The sequence below is a fragment of the Crocuta crocuta genome, unplaced genomic scaffold (genome assembly GCF_008692635.1).
Source record: "Crocuta crocuta isolate KB4526 unplaced genomic scaffold, BGI_CrCroc_1.0 scaffold39, whole genome shotgun sequence".
In the NCBI taxonomy this organism is placed as follows: Eukaryota; Metazoa; Chordata; class Mammalia; order Carnivora; family Hyaenidae; genus Crocuta; species Crocuta crocuta.
Genome location: NW_027533334.1, coordinates 7,193,687 through 7,216,530, shown reverse-complemented (window position 1 = coordinate 7,216,530; position 22,844 = coordinate 7,193,687). Strand labels below are relative to the sequence as shown.

At 36.4% G+C, this 22,844-nt stretch overlaps 1 protein-coding gene across 2 annotated transcripts in view; it reads left to right on the top strand.

Annotated features, from left to right (window-relative positions):
- Positions 1-22,844, top strand: part of VPS13B (vacuolar protein sorting 13 homolog B) — a 761,997-nt gene that overhangs the window by 72,116 nt on the left and 667,037 nt on the right. For both annotated transcript variants that reach the window (XM_077748161.1, XM_077748160.1), the window contains exons 13-15: positions 2,743-2,934; positions 7,272-7,441; positions 10,405-10,599. In XM_077748161.1, coding sequence (XP_077604287.1) covers positions 2,743-2,934; positions 7,272-7,441; positions 10,405-10,599 — 557 coding nt within the window. The remainder of the gene's footprint in view (positions 1-2,742; positions 2,935-7,271; positions 7,442-10,404; positions 10,600-22,844) is intronic.

Sequence of the window (22,844 nt, the reverse complement as noted above, 5' to 3'; positions counted from 1 at the left end):
CAAACTAAATTGAAATAATTCTTATTAACATAACTGTTTGAATATTTGTTATTATGATTAGTGCCTTTCAAGTCTTTCTTGGGAAGTTACTCCACACGTTTTTATGGACCTAAAATAAAAGATAGCTGAAAATACAGCCTACAAAAGGCAAATTTTAGAGAGCTATAAAGAGGTAAAATTGAAACAGTTACTGAACTGAGGGCAAGGACGAGAGCGAGGCATCATGGCTCATTGCTCGTGTATCTCTGGATGTCTTGGGACAGTGTTGGTGTTAATTGAAGGGAATGCTGGAATAGAAGGACTTGATTCTTACATTATTTTGTGTAGGAGTTAATTTTCTAGCTCATAGCATGGAGCTAAAGCAGACTCTTTCTTCTTAAAAAAAAAAAAACAAAAAACAAAAAACTCCCAAGGTAGAAGTTACAAGCAAACTTTAATGAGAAGCTGTGGGTGAAGAAAGTAGGTGAATCTCTAGTGAGAGAGGACAGCTGGGGATATGTGCACACTGACAATATAAATGCTTGGTGGGGTAGTTTTGATAGCTTGCAGAATAGGAAGAAAAATGTTTTGTATCCGTAGGTATAAAAGTACATATAGAAAGATAGGGGCAGTGTAGACGCTGTTGCTTCTGGCTGTCCCAGGGAGACTGGTTAAGTCCTTTCTTTTCACTGGACTACGTGGATGTTGTGTTGACTCTTAATAAGAGTAGTCAAACATTCAGGGGGCTGGCTTGACCCAAACATATTGAGGGTGGGTCCAGTTAATACCTTACTGAAAAGATCTAGCTAAAAGCCCGTTNTTTTCATTTCAGACAAGCCACTGGCATCTAAACTTAAACTGCCTTGTAATCAAGTTGTATTATCTGGGGAAAAAAAAAAAGCTTATAGGCTTTTGTTATTTTAGAGACAATTTGATGACTAAAAAAAGGGTCTTCTGATAAAATTACATTTATTTAGGAAGCCCTAATAGCCCTTATGGAACTCAAAACAGGGCACTTTCCATGCTTTGCATATTGTGATTTCTAACCAAATTTTTTTTTAATATATATATTTTTTATTTCTAGGAGAGAGAAAGACAGCGTGAGCAGGGGAGGGTCAGAGAGAGAGGGAGACACAGACTCTGAAATAGGCTCCAGGCTCTGAGCTTATAACCAAATTTTTTTGTTGTTGTCTTCAAGTTACCCTCCCTAACAGGTTTGCCTGGCCTAGGTCTAGTTCTTTATGTGAATGGCAGTTATTTATACCTAATTAGAAAACATTTTTTTAAATGGTTATTTTTAAGGAGAGACTGCTAATGGGGGAGGGGTAGAGAGAGAGGATGACAGAATCTGAAACGGGCTCTGGGTTGTCAGTGCAAAGCCTGATATGGAGCTCGAATCCATGAACATGTAGAGATCATGACCTTAGCTGAATTCAGATGCTTAAGAGCCATCCTAGTGCCCCTATACCTAATTTCTACTGTGACTCAGTTTTATTTGTCTATATATATTACTTATGTTTTTATTATATATATATTATATATATGCATATCATGTATAAGATTAACTTTGATTTATTTGATGTGACATTTAAGTCTGTGGTCACCTTAATGTATGAATAATTTTTTTCTTTATAGCACTGAGACTAAAGATTGAACTGAACTCCTTTGTTTGAAATTACAGAAATGTATTCTTGAAAAAGTTATTAGAAGGTGTAGATACAGGACTTTTGTGTTTAATAGGGCTTTTCTAGATTCTACAGGTATTAGTGCTAGGAAGTCTTACTTTCCTGTTTTGTGCGAATAAACTAAATGGCTTAAGAATTAAAAATTACCGGGCCCCTGGGTGGCTCAGTTGGTTAAGCGTCTTGCTTCAGCTCAGGTCATGATCTCACGACTTGTGGGTTCGAGCTCTACGTCAGGCTCTGTGCTGACAGCTCGGAGCCTGGAACCTACTTCAGATTCTGTCTCTCTCTCTCTCTCTGCCCTTCCCCCGATTGCACTCTTTCTCTCACTCTCTCAAAAATAAACATTAAAAAAAATTAAAGAATGATAAATTACCATATGTTGTCACTTATAACAGATGATTTATGTATCAAAACTGAATCCCTGTATAGGAAGTATACATATTAGATAAGGAGAAATACCTGTAGGTAGAGCCAAGATTTTTCTTAGAAGATAGGCCTTGGTTCCTCCTCAATATGTGGGGTGATAAGTGATTGAAGAACTTGGGTTCTGCACTATGAAGCATGGCTATAATAATTTTGTTCTGGAAAAAGTTTAAAGCGAGTAGTATCTCTTGTTCATTTCCATGGTCAACTATACAACTCTTACAGTACCCTGTGAACATGTAATTGTAAACAATCTATTTTTCAGTGAAGCTTCTAAGATAAAATAGTAAAATGCAACTTTCTTCACTCATGTTTTCCAGTCAACATAATAGTATTGTGTATAGAATTATTGGATATTAATTAGCCAGTTAGATTTTAGAGAATAGTTTTCCTGAGAATGACTGTTTCAGTTTTATAGCGCTTCTTGTAATATTAAATAGATTATAGGGATAGTTGTTATTTGAATCAATGTTTTTTTGTTGATGATACTGTCTCATCTGTATAGAGAAAAATCTAGATGGGCAGTGTTCTGTGTATTCAGCCAATGAAGAATTGGTTTTAAGGCATTAAGCTATAAACTAAAAAGATAAGAGTAATATTAAAATTGGTATATCTGATTGCTTAAGATATTAATATAAGATTTGGCTTCTTGTAGGTTCTGCAAATCAACAAGACTTTTCTTCAGGGAAAAATGAAGATACGGGAATAGTTCAGGAGAAGTCTACCAAAAGCCTTGTTATAGGTCCTCTCGATTTTCGTTTGGATAGCAGTGCAGTACATAGAATTTTGAAAATGATTGTTTGTGCCTTGGAACATGAGTATGAACCATATAGTGGACTAAAACCAGGTTTGTTTTTGGTTTAATTTTGAATCTCCTGGTTGTTGATTTGAATGATTTTATAATCCAATTTGTTGTATTTTGCTCAATTATACTTTAATATAGTTTGCCTATCTGCTTTTCATGTATTTAGTTGTTAAAGAATATGAAGGTGTGTAGAAGTTACAGGAGAGGTCAAGATTTGGAAATTATTTGTATAAGTACTTATTTGCCAGCATTTGCCAGTATTTTATTGCCATACCTTTTTGGGATTCTTTCCAGTGTGTATTCCTTAAAATACCATTTTCTCCCCTTAAGTGAATTAAAAGGAATTGACATGAAGATGGACTCCAAACATACACAATTAGCATTCAAGGAGATTTAGGTTTTACTGGTAAAAAAGAATTTGCTGTACACCTGATTTCTTCTACATGGCATGAAGGTATCATGGTTTCCTAAAATACAGCAATTGAGAGTAGGACATAATAGCATAATAGAGTAAAGGACCCCTGTGGGGTCAGACTGTGGTTTGAATTCTGACTCTTGCTTCTTACCTTGGGAAATTTAAGTAACATTACTGATTTTCTATTTTGCTGTCACTATAATAAGTTTAATTATTGTGACAGAAATGGTCAAATTGTCTCCCCAATATCCATTAGTCTCTTATTTTATAGTAAAAGAAATTTCTATGATAGAAATTTTTATGTTAAAAATAAAGATGACATATCCCAAGTATTATCCCATGCCTCAACGTTCTGGCTACCAGGATGGGAGCAGAAGTTTATGTGTTTGGGCCATGACTTTAAAAGGAAAAGTGCAAGCCGGACTCAGATTTTCGTGTTAAAGAAATAAACTTCTGCTGGTTCAAACTTTTTAATTTGACCTTTGTCATCGCAACTTTACTGCTATCGTAAATGTTACACTAATAGGACCTACTTTGAAAGATTAGTGTATGTAATAGCATATAACACAGTACCTAGTGCATTGTAAGTGCTTGACATGTTTATGCATTCATTTCTTGCACCTTGCTTGAATGCCTACTCCATTGCAGACACTCTTATAAGTGTTAGGAGAGTATGTATAGAATGGCTAAAATCAAAGACAGTGACTGTACCAAAGGTCGGGGAGAATGTGAAGAAACTGGATCACTCATTCATTGCTGGTGGGAGTATATAATCTAGAGCCACTTCTGAGAACAGTTTGGCAGTTTCTTTAAAAACTAAACATTCAGCTGCCATATAGCCTAGCAACTGTCCTCTTGGGCGTTTTCCCCAGAGAAATGAAAACGTACGTTCACGCAAAAATCAGTACATAATTTGTTTTTCTCATGTAGAAGTTCAAGCTGGTAGGTGCTGTAGGGGTTTAGGGTGACTGTTCCAGCAGGTTGTCTTAGACCCAGACATGACACTCTGTCTTGTTATTCTACCATCCTCCGAGACACATCTCATCCACATGATAGGATGATACATTACAGTATTGAATTTGAATCAACAGGAAAGGGGGAACAAGAGACAATGGTAGGTATGTAGTTTAATAACATGGCTCTGTCACCCATTGACCAAAACCTAGTTACATGTCTCTATACCTAACAGCAGGGGAGGCTGGAAAGTATAGTTTTGGGAGTTCCAATACTGGACTAAAGTTCAGAAGTTTTGTTGATAAAAGAAAGAAAGGTTGTAATTAGCAGTATCTTCTACAGTGGAATCTTATGCCCCCCCCCCATGTATATATCGCATGAATTTTTATCTGAAGCAGTTTATCATCTCTGATTTTGTGTGTGTGTGTGTGTATGCACACATATACATACTGCTGTTCATTATAGTTTAATATACAGACAATTCTCACTTTGGTAAGTAGGAACCATAAAAATGTACCAGCTGAAATCATGGAAAGCGATCATAATCAGTGGGACAAATTGGAATTGTTTCACACTTTTGGATATTGCTGTCAAAACATGAAAGCACTTCTTACTTGTATGAATGTATATAGAAATGAAAAAAAATGGAAAGGGAATAGTAAGAAAGTATGAGTTTTATTTCTTTGTAGAAGAAAAAATTAAGAGTAATTTAAATGGTGCTTGTCGTCTTGTCATAGAACTTAGAATATAGAATGGTTGTCTTTCCTTTTTTTTTAGCAAATTGTCACACTTCCAAGTTTGGATTAGATTCCTGCACACTTAAATGATGTGAACACCTCTGAGAGTTCCTTTAATGGGAAGTGTTTTGTTTGCAGTACTTCCTGTGGGACATGTTCAGACCTCTTTATTCTTTTGATCACAGCCACTTGAACATCAATAAGTTTGTCTTCACTAAGTTCCCCTGGCTACACAGCAAGACTCTATCCAGTGATACAGTGTTGATATTCCCACAGTCACCTTTAACTCCTTGTATGTTACCAGTCTGTTTCTTTGCTGCACTTTCATCTTTGATTGCCAGTTCTGTTTAAATTATCCATTTGTAAAATGTCACATGGGTTTATCACTGGCAAACAAGGAGGCAGTACAACTACATGCTTTGCTGTCTGTACATGAGTTAAATAATAGGTATGAGATACCAGTAACCAAACCTGAGAGACTTTGAAAGAAGTGACATGATTGATCACTGATCATGATGCACATTTTTTATTTGTTATGATTTGTGGATTAAAGAACTAGTAGTTAAGTCTTGTACTTTATGTAGTTATTATACTGTGGTAACTGATACTTGAACTGCTTTTTTTGGGGGGGAGTGGGAACTGACATTTTTTTAACTAAAGATAATGAATTCATATATACCAAAACTGTGCACAGTAAGAGCTGCTTGGTATGAGTGCGTATGTTTTGGAGTACTTGATTCTCCATTTTTTAAACTATTTGTTGAGGCGTTATACACATATTGGAAAACACAAAACCTAAGGGTATAGTTCTGTGAAGTTTGGAGACTTAACCACATCTGTGTAACTGTTTAAGAAATGGAAACTTAGGAGCACTCCAGAAGTCCCCTTTGTGCTTTCTTGTTACTCCTCTGACCCCAAGGGTAACCATTCTCCTTACTTCTGACACTATGGATTTAGTTATTTTGCTTATTTTATAATGCATGTAAATGGAATCACAGAGTATTTTTTGTCTCTGGCTTGGGCTTACGTTATGTTTGAGATTAATTTCATTGTTAAATAGTGTCCCTTTGTATGAATATACTGTAACTTAATTATCCATTTTATTATTGGTGAGTAGTTTTTGGTTATTATGACAGTGATGCCACAAACATTCTAGTACATGCCTTGTGGTAAACGTGTACTCCTTTCTGTTCGGCATGAAAGAGTGGAATCACTTACGTAAAAGAATTGCATATGTTCGCTTTTAGAAGATAATCTCAGACTATTTTCCCAAGTGGTGAAACCTCTTTATGCTCTTATCAGCAGTTTTAAGAGTTTTAATTGCTCTTGACTGGGGGCAGAGCAAACTATGATTTCCTGCCTTTTTTTGTGCAGCAGATGAGCTGATAATGGGTTTTGTGTTTTAAATGGTTGGAAAAAATGAAAAGAATTATATTTTATGACTCATTTTATGAATATTAAATTTAATATTCAGTTTCTACAGGTAAAGTTTTATTAAGACATAGTCCTGCTCATTCAGTTACGTATTGTCTGTGGCTACTTTTGTGCTACAGTGGCAGAATTGAGTAGTTGTGACAGACTATATAGCCCACAAAGCATAAAATATTTGCTATATGGCTCTGTATGTAAAAAGTTTGCCAACACTTAGTATTAGTCTTTTTCATTTTAACCATTCTAATGTGTCAGTAATGCTATTACACTTATTTGCATTGATCTGATACTTGATGATGCTATCTAGATGCTATTTTGATAGAATTTTGGGCCATTTGGATATATTATCTTTTGCTTATTCAGATGTTTTTTTGCCCATTTTTCTATTGATTTGTTTATTAATGATTTTTTATAAGATTTTGCATTAAAAATGTTTTAGTATGTTCTGAGTCCTTCAGTAGATAGTATGCTGAGTCCATCTATCTATCTATCTATAGCAAGTATCTTCCAATTTGTGGCTAGCTTTTGCATTATCTTAATGGTGTTTTGACAACCAGAAGCTGTTATTTTTTTAACAAAAGAGATTAAAAGTTTCTTTAAAGTTTTAAAAAATATTTTAAACTCAAATACATAAATTTTTATATAGTAAAGACATAAATTTATGTTCTGTTGTAGTGTAACTTCTATTTGTTAAACGTAACATTATTTTTCAATTGCTTCGTTGTTGAAAAGAAAAATATAAATATAATTTTAAGGTCAAAATTTGGGAACCAATTAATTATTCAGTTATTTTAAAGATATTTAAAATATTTTTTTGTTATATTTGCATTATTTCATTTTAGATATTAAGGATGAAAATGAAACCACAGTGAATCCAGAAGAAGTGGCATCTTTGGAGGAATATATACCTACTCGACATACAAGTATTACTCTCCTCAAATGTACCTGCACCATTTTCATGGCTGAATTCAACTTGTTAGGTCATTTGTTGCCTGTCATTTTGGGAGAAAAGGTACATTTTACAGTTCACTACTTATGTTATTTGCAGGTGCTGTGCTATTGTAAGAGGAAGGTGATAGAGTGAAAAAAAGTGCTTATATAGTTATCCATGGTGATGTTAAAGCAATGTAACTATGGTTGTTAATTCTTAGAAAGTTGTGTGTGTGTATGTCTATATACGTATTTATGTATACTTTAAAATCTCAAGCTAAGGCTGTATAAAGAATTATTGAGCATGGGTCTAGAGGTTAGTCCATATACAAACAATGACATCTTGCTTTTGTTTCTAAACTTATTCTGAAAAACTACAACAAGAAAATATTTTTCAAGTGGGCTGACAGATTCAGCTAGCTGGTAAAGAAGCAACAAGCCCAGATAGATTCAGAGTTTTTTATTTACATGTAGACAGCAAAAGCAAATGATGAATGTTGTCAGCTTGCTGTGTCCCTTTCAGGACAACTTTGAAACCAAAGGGCCAAATGACATGCAGCACAATCGTAGGGTACCCTGTTGTCAAGAGTTCAATTTCACACTTCGTCTAAGAAATTACATAGTCACAGCTGTACACTGAGAAAAGTAAGTGGAAACCCTGTGTCTCACCTGACTGAGGGTTCTCCTAGCAGTCTCCCTCAAGAGAAGAGGGTGAGAAGTGGCCGTTTAGAAGTTCTTTACAAAACTGGAGCGCTTCGGTGGCTCAGTTGGTTGGGTGTCCAACTGTGGCTCAGGTCATGATCTCATAGTTCATGGGGTCGAGCCTTGCGTCGGCCTGTGCTGACAGCTCAGAGCCTGGAGCCTGCCTCAGATTCTATGTCTCCCTCTCTGTCCCTCCCCCATGCATGTTCTCTGTCTCTCTCTCAAAAGTGAATAAACCTTAGAAAAAAACTTTAAAAAAGTTCTTTTCAAGACCCCCTATCTTCTCATGTCCTGAGAGTCATGGGATATTCTACGAAGGCTTAGATCTGCTGTGGCTGCATCTTGCCTTTATGGTCTCCATGGGTTTGTGTAAGATTGTCAGGGTGGCACAGAGCTTGTTCCCTTACGGTACCGAGCTCTTAGAATTATTTGTAATAATAAGTGAGATGATCCACATGAACCGTTTTGTACATATTAGGAACCCAGTAATTATTATTTTTGTCAGTGAAGACTTCCTGGATGATTAATATTTGTTTTAGGCCATACATATTTTATTGGTTTTTGTGTTTTCCATATACCTAATAAGGTGTTATTTGTTATCTTTGTTTTTTTGGTTATATTTCTTTTGATACCTACATAATGATAATTATAGAAGTAAAAACTGTCCTAACTTTAAATAAGAAGAACTTGTAGAAATACACAGGGAGTTAGTTGACTATGATACAGTAGTTTCATTTTGTTATTTGTCCCGTCATTTACTTACAGTTGTATTGCTAGGTAAAGAGATCATCTGGGGAAAATTTCAATGGAGAAAATGTATATTAGCATTAGACATGAACTTCAGAGCAACTATGATTAATGAGTTCAAGAAAAGGACAAAAAGGTGGAAGCTTTCAGAAAAGACCTCCATCCATAAAAAGAGAACTAAAGCATTCCGAAACTGAAAACTATAGCACAAGTTATAACTAATGGGATGGAAAAAGATATATCATGTAAATGCAAATCAAGGGAAAAACAGTATGGCTAATCTAACCCCAGAAAATGTGGAGTTTAGGACCAAGGAATATTTTAGAAATAGTTATTTTGTAATGATAAGTGTTAACTTCAAGAATAGAAAAACACAGATAATTCTTATAGGTGTTAAGTTGAATGAAAGCAGGCAGTCATAAGTATGTACTGTATGATTCCATTAAGTTCAAGAATAGGCAAAACTAATCTGTGGTGATTGAAATGAGAGTGAGTATTGGCTAACTCTGGCCGTGATCCAGTATATTGCATGGGAGGGGATATAGGAGAGCCTTCTAGAGTGCTTGAAATGGGTGGTGGTTACAGATGTAAAATTTTGTTGAGCTTTTCACTAATGTTTGTGTGCTTTACCATTTGTTACACCTCAGTAATCAAAAATAAAATCACTTGAAAAAGTAAAGTAATTGCTTAATAAGTGGTTTAAAAATTATTAACCGTCAGAAACGCATGTTCAAGCATGTTCAACTTAGTCAATTTAGGCACAGTGTTTCTCAATAATGGTACTGTTGGCTTTTTAGACTGGGTAAGTATTGTGTAGTTTTTACTTTATCTTTAGCCAGTGCCTGCTAAATCCTAGTATTGCTCCCCAATTATTGTGACAATGAAAGACAAAATTGTGAAACCACCCTTCCCACGTATTTTCATGTATGTCTGGATGGAAGGTCATACTGTTCCTCTTTGAGAATGACAGTATGGCATTTTAAGGGAGTAAGTTATTTCTAAGACCTGAAGGGGTTGCTTGCTAATCAGGGTTGATACTCCGGACATCTTGCAACCTACCTGCATTTATTTGGAAGCTTGGAAAGATTCTGTAACACTGAAAGTACCAAGATTAATTTGAAATTGTTAGGATTTTGTGAGCCTATAGCATGTATTATTAGTAGATGTGATATGGATCAGAGATTTTTCCATCCTGCAAATTTTGCTTCTTGTGTAAGTAGTCTTCTTGGTTCCTTAGTCATCTAAATGGTGGCTGGCTCTGAGATATCTAGGACAATATTTGGGAATGATTGAGCTTAGGAAAATACCTTTAAATGTGCTGAGGCACATGTAACAAGCTATTCCAGTTGATTGAAAAAAAGTTGAGCTAAATGGATAGTAATAATTTTACAATAAATACACATTTTTTGAAATCTAGAACATACTTAAAAATGTATAGAAGGTGTTTGTGGTTATGGTAAGAGAGTCCCATAGGAAGTCATCATTTCTAGATTGATTTGATCACATTGCAAAATATGCCAATCAGACTTCTATAGATGGCATTGCGCACCAATCACTGTTTTCCTGAAATACAAATAGAACTCTCTTATTTTCTAGAACTCCAGTAACTTTATGAATGCTACAAACTTCCAGTCTCTTCGGCCTTTGCCATCCATTCAGATATTGGTGGATAAAATTAATCTGGAACATTCTGTGCCAATGTATGCTGAACAGTTGGTGAATGTGGTCAGCAGTCTTACTCAGCCATCTGATAATCTGCTTCATTATTGCTATGCACACTGTTACCTTAAGGTATGAAAAGTGAATTTTCTTGTTTATTAGTATTTGTTTTGCTTTCGGAGAATTAAATAGCTTTTTTTCTCTGGAGTTGTAACTTCATAGAATTAGTATTCCAAAGATAAATTTAAATGGTTCATAATAGATATATTCATTATTCAACATAATTAAATAAAAGTATAAGTATTTTAAAGTTACTTCTTCAGTTATTTGGGATTAATGGCTTGATGTTTATAAGATAATGTTAATTATGATTTTGGAAGATTTTGTATGTCATCGATGGTAATTATTAGGGTGAAGGATCACTTAGTTTATAAGGATATTTTAAAAAACTTATAATTTCTTTGAGGGGAGCATTTATGTGAGATAATGTTATATAAGGAATTCACACATTTGTTTTTTACTTTCCTCTTACTGAATTGATGTTAATTTCTTCATACAAAAGGAGAACTCTTAATGCTTTAAATCAAGTGACAGAAAGTTAATTATTGGGAGGCTTTGCTCAGCTCCATATATATATATTTTTTGTTAAATAATGCATTCCATTATACGTACATAAATAAACCAAAATATTGAGTAATAAGTAGTGTTGCTAAGCAAACACAGATGTGTAGTCTAAGTAGAGACAACATATGTCTAATCAAATTCTTTTATGACTGAAAAAATCTATACCAACTTCAATTTAAGCATAAGTACTAAAAATGCACTAAATTTCATGTAAAGGATTCCAAAATTAGAGGACTCCAAAAGCATATTCCTGATTTTATTGGTTCATTCTTCATTGTTTCATGTTTCAAAGTTCTTAAATATTTCCATATTTGTAGGGCCAAAGGAAACCAATATAAATGTTGTAGTTTTAGATCACCTCTACTTTAAGAAGTTGAAATTGTTTTCAAACCATGTAGAGTAGAACATTATTTCCTAGAAGTCTGTGCAAAGCCCATTTTTAAGAGTATGGTGCAGACTTCCTTGATGAAAGAGTGACCCTCTAAAGTGTGATTCATAGGAGCCATTATTGAAATTATTTATCACAGTGTTTTATGTCATGTGTAGAGTAGCAGAAAGTATTTTTGAAAGCTAGATATATAGGTAATATTCTATATTTATGCTTTTTATTCATTCTTACAATTTACTGAAGTGTATTTTTTAAAATAGTTGTATGACTAGACTATCTGATAAAAATGTTCAGAATATTTGCCTTGTTTTGTTGAAAAAGACCTAGTTTTAAGCAGTTCACTAACCTTTCTAAGGTATTCTGCTTATGTAGGATTCATCAGTTTGGTAAATACTAAGTTCTTTACATACTGCAGACATTCAGCATTAAAGATGAATAAGGCATGTCCCATCCTTAAGGAGAATGGTCACCAAAGCCATTCATCACCAATGTGGTTGTCCTCCATACTGACCTAAAAGTTACTGTGATAGTTGTTTACTACTACTATTGTTAATATGTTAAAAGCTCACTTAAATTTCCAGGGTAATGTAAAGGTTAGTTATAGTGTAATCTAGATAAAGTTATGTTTTGGGATACACATTAAAGTTCTCTTTTATATTTTGGTTACTTTGACTAGAGCTATCTATAATGGATAAGTTAACTGTTCCAGGAAGTTTAGTGTTGGGCAGAGCAGGAATATTATGTAGAAAAACTTGGCATTGACATTAAGAATATTGAATACTTTAAAAAATAAAGCCTTGAGTCTTGAATATGTTATTGTAGTTTGGATGCTTGTTCATTCGCCTGGTACATTTTTAAATGTTCAGGATTTGGTAGAGAGTTTTAGTTTATATTTGGACTGTTTGGATCTGACTCAAAATACTGATTTGTTAAGTTTATAGCAGTTCATGTTACTTGGCATAATTACTATAACCTTTGAGGAGATTTTCAAAGATTAATTTTACTGTTTTAGTGCTAAAATATTATAGTAGAGGATTTAAATCTTTAATGTGTGTGGCATTTTAGGCCTTAAGTAATTTTCAATTAAATACTTAAGTGCTCAAGTTTTACTTTTGTATACCTAAATTTGACTCTAGTGACTGTATGGTAAAATGATATGTAGCACCCATTTCATGTAATTAAATTTATTTTTATTTTTTTTATTAAAAATTTTTAAATGCATATTTAAAATACTTTTGAGAGAGAGAGACAGAGACAGACAGACAGACTGTGGGCAGGGGAGGGGCAGAGAGAGAGGGAGACACAGAATCCTAAGCAGGTTACAGGCCCTGAGCTGTCAGCAAAGAGCCTGATGTGGGGCTCAAACCCATGAACCATGAGATCATGAGTTGAGCTGAAGTCCGTCGCTTAACCGATGGAATCACTCAGGCACCCCTATAATTAAATTTTTTAATTGGGAGAGTTGGCATGGATATGTGAAGAAAACCTGCAGATGGAACTTACTTTAGTATGTCTTATCAGGTCCTCTTTATTTAACTGCTAAATGCATCCTTTGAATGTGTGTGTGTGTGTGTGTGTGTGTATATGTATATATATACAGCATCAAGTAGCAAGGACATTGCAAAGCATCCAATGTTTGAAACATGAAGAAAGTAAGTTCATAGAAGCACCCTATAAACTATAGAATTATGTATAAATTTAAGACCTTGTTATTCATAAGGATCAGCTATGGCAGATGCTTCAGAGAAGTCAAGGAAATTATAGTAGAATCAAAACCTTTTGGAGTTTTTAGATTTGGTAATTTTGAGCCTCAACAAAATTGTATTCTATGGGGATTTGGAGAAACGTTACTTTCATACATGGCTGGTGTGTATAAATTGGTATCATTTTGGAGGGCACTTCTGCAGGATCTAATAAATTTGAAAACAAATCTGTCTCATACCCATCTATTCCAATTTTCAATGTCTATCCTAAAGCAGAGGTCAAAAAATTTTTCTTTAAAAGGTCAGATGGTAACTATTTTAGACTTTGTATGCAAAATTTACTATATCATAGAAATAAATAATAGGGGAACAAATTTCCATAGATTTTGAGTTGATGAAATTAAAAATGTAATAGAATACACTTTTTTTGTAATACAGTTTTACTAATGAGAAGAATGGAATTCTTGGGGTAACATTTAACATCACTGGGGTTCCCCCTTAGTTTTCCCTGTCACCAAATGGATTTTGAATGTTCATATGTAAAAATTATTCATAGCTCATAGGCAGCACAAAAACAGGCATTGGGTGAAATTTGACCTGTGGCTTGCTGATCTCTGTCCTAGAGAAATTTTTGCACATGAAAATACATACAACTGGAGGTCTGGATATGCTCACAGGGGTAGCTCTCCACAATGTAAGTTTTGGTGGGAATCCAAGGAGCACAATGGTATACATAAGTATGGTGACATTTATTTAAATGAAGAAAACAGAATAATGCTAAATATTGCTCACAGGTAGATGAGATATAACACGTAGATGAAGGTATAACAAACAAGTGGACAGGAGACATCCCAGTTCTTGAAAGTAGATTTAAGTGGTTTGGGTGTGGTGTGGGGCCAGTGGGACTAGTATGAGTGTCATGGTTAAAGTAGATTTTAGGTATGTTTTAAGATTTTTAATTTTTTAAATAGTGACTTTATTGATATAATTTACATATAATTCATGTTTTTAAAAGAACAGAAATGAGTGATTTTTAGTATTTTCAGAATTCAGTCATTACCAGTATCTAATTTCAGAACATTTTCATCAACCGCAAAAGAAACCCTCTGCCTATTAGCAATCACTCCCAATTTAACTCTTTCCCTTCTACCCCTTGTAACCACCAACTTACTTCCTGTTTCTATGTCTTTGCCTATTCTGGNAGAGAGTGAGAGCATCTTAATCAGGTTCCACACCTAGCGCAGAGCCTGAACTGGGGCTGGATCTCACAGTTGTGAGACCATGACCTCCGCTCAAAATCAAGAGTCCAGTGCTTAACTAACTAAACCGCTTAGGTGCCCCTTGGACATTTCATATACATGAAATCATACAGCGTATGTTGTTTTGTGACTGGCTTCTTTCCCTTAGCATAGTGTTTTTAAGAGTCATTCATATTGTAGCATGTATCAGGATTTTATTCCTTTTTTATGGCTGAAGAATAATATGTGAATATACTGTATGTTGTGTATCCATTTATCTGTTGATGTGCATTTGAATTGTTTCTACTTTTTGGCTATTATGAATAATAGTTATGAACATCCGTGTATGGATTTTTGTATGAAAATAGGTTTTCATTTCTTTTGGGTATATACCTAGGTGTGGAGTTGTCTGGTTAAATGGTTAATTATTTTTAGCATTTTTAGGAACTACAGTACTTTTTTTCCCAAAGGGATTATTAAGTCATTTTCCTGTTCTACTACCACATTTTTTATTTTTTCACATCCTCACTAACACTTGTTATTGTTGGTCTTTTTGATTTTTATTCATCTTAGTGGTCTTAAAATGGTATCTCATTCTGATTTTGATACATACATCCATAATGTTTAGTGATGTTGGACTTTTTTTTTTTTTTCCACGTCCTTATTTGCCATTCGTATTATCTTCTTTGGAGAAATATCTATTCGGATCTTTTGCCCATTTTTGAATTGTCTTTCTGTTGTTGAGTTATAAGCATTCATTAGATATTCTGAAGGATTTTATTTCTTTAAAAGTGTAGGTGACAGAATGACAATATTCATATTTTTAAAGTCTGGGTAATGAAAAAATTTATTTTCTCAGTTAAATTGTCACTGGGAAAAGTCAAGAGAAAATACTTAATTTCTCTCCATAAGAAAATAATGAAATTATCATTTTTCAATCCAGAGTTTCCTTTTGTTTTAGTGGATATATGAGCAGAAACTAGATTTAGAGGATTTAAGGAATGAGTAGGCAATGAAAAAAATGCAATGTTTTCCAGGCGTCTCTTTCCAGATAACTTGCTGATTAAAGATGAGAAATGGAATTTTACTGAGGATTGGAGAAGAGACAGTGGTGAAAAAGTTTGTTTTTTCTTTAAGAATAAGTGGAGGGGCTCCCGGGTGGCTCAGTCGGTTAAGCATCAGACTTTGGCTCAGGTCATGATCTCTAGTCCTTGGGTTTGAGCCCTGCATCGGGTTCTGTTCTAACAGCTCAGAGCCTGGAGCCTGCTTTGGATTCTCTCTGGGTCTCCCCCCTCTCTCTGCCCCCACTTGTACTCTCTCTTTTTGTCTGTATGCCAAAGATAAATGAACATTAAAAAAAATTAAAAAAGAAATGGAGAATCTAGCATACTTTTTTGGAGAGGGGAAAGAGGAAATGGAGGGAGGAAGCAAGGTAGAGTAAATTGTGAGCTAATTTACTCTAATTATGAGCTAAATCAAATGAAGCATCATAGGACCCCCTCTGACACCAACAGGTTTAGTGAAGCCCGATACCCTGTTTCCAGGTTTCCAAATAACTCTCAAGGTCCTGGTTGCCCACCTTCCTAATAGCAGAGAGTGTTTACCGGAGAGGACCTGTTCTTAACTGACTACTGGCTTGCCAGGCTTTGTGAGACAACTCAAGGAAGGTACGCTTCTAATCACGCCATAGGATCTGTACCACTTACCTACCTTTGTGGAGAGATTCTCAGAGCAAGAGGCTCAGGGCGGCCACAGTTTGTTTAAAGGGTCAGTAGTGCCAGTCCAGCGACACAGACCCCAAGAAGGGAGTGTCCCCTCCAAGGATTCCTCCCCCAGTCCCCAGCGTGGATGGGGGAGCCCAGACCAGCCGCTGCCCACTGCTCCATCGATGGGGAACCAGTTGTATCTGCACACGTGTCTATGTTTTTTTAAGAACAGAAAATGAACAAATCCCAGAGAAGACCTGAAGCCATAGGACACTGAACTGCAGGAGTCAGGGAGGAAAAGAGTCCACTAAGAAGACAGTCTCATAGGTGCTTGAGTGTGAACTGGGAAAGATAAAAACAGCCAGGACCAGAGACACGGAGGGAGGGGAGGGAACCCCTTTCCCGGGGATCCGCGGAGAGTCGAGGGGAAGAGAAACAGTGGCTGAAACTGCTCATCCAACTGTGCCTGGAGAAGAAAAAAACCTCGCTTGGAATAGAAGAGTGATCCTATTTATAGCTGTGGTGCTAACTTTGGGCTGGGTGCCCCATCCCAGGGGGTGCCAGGAGAAACTGCTCCGCTGCTCTCCTGGCTCCATCGCCAGTTGGGAAGCAGCCTGGTCTGCCGGATTATATTTTGAGCCGTATCAATAAAGGGCGTGGACCAAGACCTGGAAAGAGGCGTGGCTTGGGACATAGAGCACAACCCACCTTGGCTACTCCCCGGGCACGGGGAGATCTTACCCAAAAGAGTGAGTTGCAGTGCTTGGTTCGAGAAAGGACTGGGGCACCGCCACTTTTCTCCCCACAACCACCAAGGTAGGACCTCAGGGATCAGCCCGAGTGAGACTTCAGTGGAGCCTAAGACCTGCCTACACCAAACCACGCCCATCCCTGCTAGAGAACTGCCTTTTTTTGTTTTTTTTTCTTACCTAGAGCCTGGGGCAGACCAACATGGATGCACTGCTTGATTAATTCTAGATCAATTCTTATTATTCAGATATATTTTCCTTTCTTTCATTTGTATCCCTCCCCGCTGCTGGACTGGGCCCAGTGGTCATTGGTTTGCTTAAACAGTCACATTTAATCCTTTCTCTAGATGTATATTCTACATCTTCACTGCTACCTTTCTATCTTTCTCTCTCTGGAGTAATCAGACTATATAGTTTCTCTGAGTAACATCATCTTCGTTTCTTTCTCCTCACCTCTTACCATACTCTCTTTCTCTCTCTCTGAATTAAGCCTCTTAGTCTCTCTGCCTGGTCGTTGTCCAATTTCACTTCCTCCCCGCCCTGTCATTTCTCTCTTTGTATATGCTCTTCCATCAGCACTGCATACCCCCTGCTCTTTATTGGTAGCTGGGAATTCTGGTTTTATGCTTTTAGACTGTCCTTTGTCTATTTTTTTTCTTTTTTTCATCTCTTTTTCTTTTTCCCTTTCGGTTTGCTTGCTGTTGAATTTGTGCATTTGTGTGCCTTTGTACTCTCTGTGTTTGTCTGTTTTCTTTTCCAAGGCTACCTCAAGAAACAAGCCAAAGTACACATGGTATTTGGAGAGTCCCAAATACCACTACAAGTAGGGAAATAAAATAACCGAAGTCTCAACAAGAGAGATCAAGAGACACCATTCAAAGAACACTTCCTGAATGGACAGGCCCTGGACAGTGAAAGAGCCTTCTTTAATACAGTGGTACTCTTAGGTGCAGAGCACATAATAAGCTTTTAAGACTAACAAGAGACAGAAAGCTAGCCAAAATGATGAGATGGAAGGACTCTCCTCTAAAGAAATTCCAGGAAGAAATGACAGCTAAAGCACTGCTCAAAACAGATAGAAGCAACATAACTGAACAAGAATTTAGAACAATAATCATAAAATTAATCGCTGGGCTTGAAAAAGGCATGGAAGACATCAGAGAAGCCATTGCTACAAAGATTGTGGAGCTTAAAAATAGTGATGAACTAAAATATGCTATAAATGAGGTGCATAATAAAATGGAGGCGTCCAATGCATGGATCGAAGAAGCAGAGAGGAGAATAGGTGAATTAGAAGATACAATTATAGAAAAAGAGAGAAAAAGAGAGATAAACTGATCCAGGAACATGAAAGAAGAGTTCGAGAGCTGAGTGATGCAATCAAACAGAACAATATCCGTATCATAGGAATTCCAGAAGAGGAAGAGAGAGGGAAAGGTGCTGAAGGAGTGCTTGAACAAATTATAGCAGAGAAATCCCCAATCTGGGGAAGGAAACAGACATTGAAATTGCAGAGGCACGGAGAACTCCCCTCAGACGTAACTTGAATTGATCTTCTGCACAACGTATCCTAGTGAAACTGGCAAAATATAAGGACAAAGAGAGAATTCTGAAAGCAGCTAGGGATAAAAAGGCCCTAAAATACAAAGGGAGACCTATCAGAGTAGTTANATCAAAAGAAACAGGGTAGTAGAACCGATAAAAAAAAAAACAAGATCCATCTATTTGCTGTCTACAAGAGACTCATTTTAGACCCAAGGACACCTTCAGATTGAAAGTAAGGGGATGGAGAAATATATGTCATGCTATTGGAAGTCAAAAGAAAGCTGGAGTAGTTATACTTACATCATACAGACTGGACTTTAAAGGCAGTAACAAGGGATGAAGAAGACGTTATATAATAATTACAGGGTCTATCCATCAGGAAGAGCTAACAATTATAAATGTCTACGCATCTAATATGGGAGCACCCAAATACATAAAACAAACACAAACAGAAACAAACAAGAATGTGCTAATAGCANCTACAAGAGACTCATTTTAGACCCAAGGACACCTTCAGATTGAAAGTAAGGGGATGGAGAAATATATGTCATGCTATTGGAAGTCAAAAGAAAGCTGGAGTAGTTATACTTACATCATACAGACTGGACTTTAAAGGCAGTAACAAGGGATGAAGAAGACGTTATATAATAATTACAGGGTCTATCCATCAGGAAGAGCTAACAATTATAAATGTCTACGCATCTAATATGGGAGCACCCAAATACATAAAACAAACACAAACAGAAACAAACAAGAATGTGCTAATAGCAGGGGACTTGAATATTCCACTTATAACAATGGATAGATCAACTAGAAAGAAAATCACTAAAGAAACAATGGAGTTGAATGACACATTGGATGAGATCGATTTGACAGATATAATTAGAATTCTACATCCTGAGGCTGTGGAATTCACTTTCTTCTCAAATGCGCATGGCACATTCTCCAAGATTGCATACTGGATCATAAAGAGCCCTCAATAAATATATAAGAATTGAGATCATACGATGCACACTTTCAGATCACAATGCTATAAAACTTGAAATCAGTCACAGGAAAGAGTCTGGAAAACCTCCGAAAACATGGAGGGCAGAGAACATCCTACTAAAAAAAAATGGGCCAATCAGGCAATTAGAGAAGAAATTAAAAAATCTATGAAAACAAATGAAAATGAAAATACAATTCAAACGCTATGGGATACGGGAAAGGCAGCCCTTAGAGCAAAGTACATTGCACTCCAGGCCTATTTCAAGAAATTAGAAAAAGTGCAAGTATAAAGTCTAAGGACACCTAAAGTAGCTAGGAGAGCAACAAGAGCACCCCAACCCAGTAGAAGAAGAGAAATAATAAAAATCAGGGCAGAAATAAACAATATAGAATCCAAAAAACCAGTTGAACAGATCAGTGAAACCAAGAGTTTTTTTTTGTTTGTTTTGTTTTGTTTTGTTTTTAATAAACAGAATTGACAAACCTCTAGCCAGGCTTCTCAAAGAGAAAAGAGAGCACCCAAATAGACAAAATCATGAATGAAAATGTATTTATTACAACCGTTCCTTCAGAAATACAAGCAATTATCAGGGAATACTATGTAAAATTATATGCCAACAAACTGGATGACTTAGAAGAAATGGACAAATTTCTAAACACATGCACTACCAAAATTCACATGAGAAGAGATAGAAAATCTGAACAGTCCCAAAAGTAGTGAAGAAATTGAATCAGTTATCAAAAATGTCCCAACAAATAAGAGCCCTGGGCCTGATGGCTTCCCTCAGGAATTCTACCAGACATTTAAAACAAAGTTAATACCCATTTTTCTCAAGCTTTTCCAAAAAATAGAAATAGAAGGAAAACTTCCAGACTCCTTCTATGAAGCCAGCATCACTTTGATTCCCAGGCCGGACAGACACCCAGCAAAAAAAGAACTACAGACCAATATCCTTGATGAATACAGATGCAGAAATCCTCAAAGAGGTACTTGCAAATCGAATGCAGCAGCACATAAAAAGAATTATCCACCATGATCAAGTGGGATTCATTCCTGGGTTACAGGGCTGGATCAATATTTGCAAATCAATCAGTGTGATACATCACATTAACAAAAGAAAAGATGAAAACCATATGATCCTGTCTATAGATGCAGAAAAAGCATTTGACAAAATACAGCATCCCTTCTTAATAAAGACCCTTAAGAAAATTGGGATAGAAGGAACTTACTTAAACATCTTAAAAGCCACTTATGAGAAGCCTTTAGCTAACATCATCCTCAATGGGAAAACTGAGAGCTTTCCCCCTGAGACCAGCAACACGATAGGGATGTCCACTCTCACCACTGTTGTTCAGTATAGTGCTGGAAGTCCTTCCATCAGCAATCAGACAACAAGAGGGGAAAAAAGGTATCAGATTTTGCAAAGAAGTCAAACTTTCACTTTGCAGACGACAGGATACTCTACATAGAAAACCCGACAGACTCCACCAGAAGCCACCTAGAACTGATCCATGAATTCAGCAAAGTTGCAGGGTACAAAATCAATGCACAGAAATCAGTTGCATTTTTATACACCAATAATGAAGCAACAGAAAATCAGGAAACTGATCCCATTCTCAATTGCACAAAACCCCATAAAATACCTAGGAATAAACCAAACCAAAGACATAAGAGATCTGTATGATGAAACTATAGAAAACTTATGAAGGAAATTGAAGAAGACACAAAGAAATGGAAAAACATTCCATGCTCATGGATCTGAAGAATAAATATAGTTAAAATGACATTACTACCCAAAGCAATCTACACATTGAATGAAATCCCAATCAAAATTGCACCAGCATTCTTCTAAAAGCAAGAACAAACTATCCTAAAATTTTTATGGAACCACAGAAGACTCTGAATAGCTGAAGTAATATTAAAGAAGAAAACCAAAATGGGAGGCATCACCATCTCAGACTTAAGCCTCGACTACAAAGCTGTAATCAATCAAGACGGTATGTTATTGGCACAAAAACAGACACATAGATCAGTGGAATAGAATAGAGAACTCAGAATTGGACCCACAAGAAGCGGGAAGGAGTATCCAATGGACAAAAGACAGCCTCTTTAACACATGGTGCTGGGAGAACTGGACAGCAACATGCAGAAGAATGAAACTATATCATTTTCTCACACCATACACCAAAATAAACTTAAAATGGATAAAGGACCTGAATGTGAGACCAGAAACCATCAAAACCCTAGAGGAGAAAGCAGGAAATAACTTCTTTGACCTCCACCACAGCAGTTTCTTACTTGACACATCCCCAAAGGCAAGGAAATCACGAGCAAACATGAATTATTGGGACTTCTGCACGACAAAGGAAACAATCAATAAAACTAATAGGAAACTGATGGAATGGGAAAAGATAGTTGCAAATGACGTATCAGATAAAGGGCTAGTATCCAAAATCTATAAGGAACTCTCCAAACTCCACACCCCAAAATCACATAATCTAGTGACAAAATGGGCAGAAGATATGAACAGACACTTCTCCAAAGAGGACATCCAGATGTCCAACAGACACATGAAACGATGCCCGGCATCCCTCATCATCAGGGAAATGCAGATCAAAACCACACTGAGATAACACCTCACGCCGGTCAGAGTGGCTAAAATGAACAAGTCAGGAGACTATAGATGCTGATGAGGATTTGGAGATATGGGCACCCTCCTACACTGTTAGTGGGAATGTAAACTGATGCAGCCCCTCTGGAAAACAGTGTGGAGGTTCCTTAAATAATTAACAATAGGACTCCCCTATGACCCAGCAAGGGCACTGCTAGGAATTTACCTAAGGGAATCAGGAGTGCTGGTGCATAGGGGCACATGTACCCCAATGTTCATAGCACTTTTAACAATAGCCAAATCATGGAAAGAGCCTAAGTGTCCATCAACTGACAAATGGATCAAGAAGATATGGTTCATCTATACAATGGAATACTTCATGGCAATGAGAAAGAATGAAATCTGACCTTTTGTAGCAACGCTGGTAGAACTGGAGAGTGTTATGCTGAGGGAAACAAGTCAGGCAGAGAAAGACAGACAGCATATGTTTTCATGTATAGGAGGATTTGTAGGAACTTAACGGAGGACCATGGGGGAAGATAAGGGGAAAAATAGTTGGAGAGAGGGAGGGAGGCAAACCATGAGAGATTCTTGAATGCTGAGAACAAACTGAGGGCTGAAGGGGTTGAGGAAGAGGGGAAGGGGGGTGATGGGCTTGGAGGAGGGCACTGGTTGGGATGAGCACTGGGTGTTATATATAAACCATGTTGACAATAAACTATGAAAGAGAAAAAGTGAAGGATCATATTGCTGTTCTAGCAATACGGAGTTTTGAAGAAGTCCTTTATCCTTTTTGGACATCATTTTTCCCATATGTGAACTGAA